The sequence below is a fragment of the Cariama cristata genome, unplaced genomic scaffold (genome assembly GCF_000690535.1).
Source record: "Cariama cristata isolate BGI_N322 unplaced genomic scaffold, ASM69053v1 scaffold42328, whole genome shotgun sequence".
In the NCBI taxonomy this organism is placed as follows: domain Eukaryota; kingdom Metazoa; phylum Chordata; class Aves; order Cariamiformes; family Cariamidae; genus Cariama; species Cariama cristata.
In genome coordinates this window covers 1,328-3,994 of record NW_009632399.1, presented here as the reverse complement: position 1 = coordinate 3,994, position 2,667 = coordinate 1,328, and the positions used below count along the sequence as shown (strand labels likewise).

At 43.6% G+C, this 2,667-nt stretch overlaps 1 protein-coding gene across 1 annotated transcript; it reads left to right on the top strand.

Annotated features, from left to right (window-relative positions):
- Nucleotides 1–228: 228 nt before the first annotated feature.
- Nucleotides 229–2,220, top strand: ATP5G1 (ATP synthase, H+ transporting, mitochondrial Fo complex, subunit C1 (subunit 9)). The gene is made up of 4 exons (XM_009706323.1): nt 229–303; nt 898–975; nt 1,246–1,421; nt 1,995–2,220. Exons 1-4 carry the CDS (start codon nt 265–267, stop codon nt 2,107–2,109), a joined length of 408 nt encoding a protein of 135 aa, XP_009704625.1. The 5' UTR covers nt 229–264; the 3' UTR covers nt 2,110–2,220.
- The last annotated feature ends 447 nt before the right edge of the window (nt 2,221–2,667 follow it).

The window sequence follows — 2,667 nt, the reverse complement described above, 5'->3', positions numbered from 1 at the left end:
GACTTCGACCGTGTTGAGGAGGGTAAAAATGCGCAGCTCCGAGTCTGCCGTAGAAAGGGCCCAAAAGAGGATTAACGGAGGGAGGGTGACTGGGGGACACGGAGCCGTGCATGGGGGCGGTGGGGAAAAGCCTCGGGCACAGCTCAGGGACGTGGCTGCAGTTAGACGTGTTGTGTGTCAGTCCCGAGGGGATATGTTGGCTGATGGCAATGCTGTTGGGATTCCCATTTCCTTTTTCTCTTTATTTGTAATAGGTTAAGCAAAATGCAGGCTCCTTTGGCTCTCCTTAGCTCTCCAGCTCTGGTAAGTTGCTTTTCTTCAGAGAAGTATAATACTACTTAGTGGGGATACACGATTATGAAGTCTTTCTCTATGGTGATTGGTTCAAAATGCTGTCGTGGATGCCCATAGCTGAGGTGGGACTGTGTGGGTTTGTTTTGCCGTGGATTTAACAAGGAGGGGAAACAAGGTGACCTCTGGTGACCGGAGTGTGATACCTACCATCTTAGTAGATGTGCATTGAATGGTAGGCCTGAGGGCTTCTCCAAAGATAAGCTAACTGATTGTCACAGAGATGTTCAGTCACCCCTTTCTTTCAAGGTATGAATTAGAAAGAAAAATGTATGAAACTGTAGTAATGACTAAACTGCCGTACTGGATACAGCACTCACTGTGCTGCAGCGTGTGGTCTGTGATACTGTTGCTCATTGGCTTAATCCAACTGGCTAAAATAGAAATATCCTACATTTGCATATGCTTTTGCTTTTTAGTCTTGTTTCATTCCTGAGATGTTGTCAGAAACTTTTAAGACTGTTCTTCATAAAAGACCTGCTCTTTTCTGAGGATTAGTACAGACGCATGCAATTGTAGGCATTAATTCTCTGTGTTTCGCTTCAGTTCCGGTGCTGTTCCAGGGCTCTGGCCAGACCAGTTTCAGTGTCTGTTTTTAGCAGGCCCGAGGTTCAGACTGTACAGGTGAGACTCTTATGTGGTAAATTGGGTCCTGTATTTCTGTGCTTGCTGCCTGTCATACTTGTTGGTTTCTCGTGAGGTGGAGGAATAAGTTTGTGTATCAAGAGAATGGCTAATATGGGAACATAGCTTTTGGCCCAGATTGGTGATGGCTTAGCAAGCTTGGCTGATCTTGCTCTGCCTTGAGTAGAGGATAAATGGTGATCGTGTTTTATTAAACTTTTCTATTTATGATTAAAAGTGTCATTAGCATGTTTCTTCTGTATCCCACAGCCAGCTGGCGTTTCCCACCCACAGCTGACCCGCCGTGAGTTCCAAACCAGTGCTGTTTCCAGGGATATTGACACTGCTGCTAAGTTCATTGGTGCTGGTGCTGCCACGGTTGGGGTGGCTGGTTCAGGAGCAGGTATTGGGACAGTGTTTGGCAGCTTGATCATTGGCTATGCCAGGTAAGTAAGATGCCAGGCTGGCTTGAATTTATTCCCTTCTTCTAGCACTAAATTTAGTAGATTGGTAGAGCTTTTTCTGGAATGTATGTCCAGCTCTACTTGTGTCATGTATATAAGCAGATATTGTGTTTAACTGAAGCAGTACTCCTTGGAATAGAAAATCGTTGTTATAATCCATTATTCTATTAAAATAAATAAGAAAGTGCCTGAATTGTTTGAATCCACCCTATACTTACTTCTGAACAATGCAGCTGCTCTGTGGAGCTGTCTGCCTCTAGAAGAAACGAAGCACTAGTTAGCAGAAACTGTTGCTTGGTACCACCAGGGCAGGTAAAACTAGCCTTCAGGCACCAAGATGTCTACATCACAAAAAGTATGGAAAAATCATGGCTTTCTTATTCTAGCTGGTGGTTGCCTGCCATAAATCTGGTTTGTGCCCCAAAATCTGTTGCCTATGTGACATAATCCCATAATCCTGGCTTTCTGTGATACAGGTTTTTTTTTTTCTCTCACTGTGGATTTTTTTTTCTCTTCTCTGTCTGGTTTGTTCCCCCCACCTTGTACAACATACAGGAATCCATCTCTCAAGCAGCAGCTCTTCTCCTATGCCATCCTGGGCTTTGCCCTGTCTGAGGCCATGGGTCTCTTCTGTTTGATGGTGGCATTCCTTATCCTCTTTGCTATGTGACAACTTGTGGTCCTGGCTGCGGCTTCCATCACTCTGTCCTCTGCGGTTTGAGTCTGCTTCCATCAGAACGTTCCAGACTGACAATTAAAGAAAAGATTTCTCTAAATAAACTGGTGGCTTTATTATTTTTCTTTATTTCTTTATTTTTTTTTTTTCTTACGTTCTGGTCTGGTGGTGGGGAATTCTTTGGGTCAGTTGATGTATTGGTTGAAGAGGGTACTAACCCAGGTATGGGGGCACTCACTGATAAAGCAGAAGGCAAATATGAAATGGCGGTGGGAGGGGAGGAAAACTAATATGAAGTCAGCTAGATAAGAGAGGATGGCCTTGAACAGCTCAAGTCTATATAAAATTCCCAACAAGTGTTGCCCCAGTAAAGCAAATACTTCTAGATGAGCTGACAAAGCATTGTTTTTTGCACATACTGTTGTTGAAAATGCTATTTGTCTTTCTTTTGCACCTGAAAGACAGTATGTAGAAAAGCTGATGGGTATAGGTGAGTGTGCTTAAAGTGTATTGATGGTGTTTGTGTAACTAAATTACCAGTAAATACACAAG

Excerpts from the sequence above, each read along its gene's own strand:
- ATP5G1 (XM_009706323.1), top strand. The coding sequence starts at position 265 with ATGCAGGCTCCTTTGGCTCTCCTTAGCTCTCCAGCTCTG. Across the intron at positions 304-897 it reads TCCTTAGCTCTCCAGCTCTG|TTCCGGTGCTGTTCCAGGGC; the intron begins GTAAGTTGCTTT and ends GTTTCGCTTCAG. Across the intron at positions 976-1,245 it reads CCGAGGTTCAGACTGTACAG|CCAGCTGGCGTTTCCCACCC; the intron begins GTGAGACTCTTA and ends TGTATCCCACAG.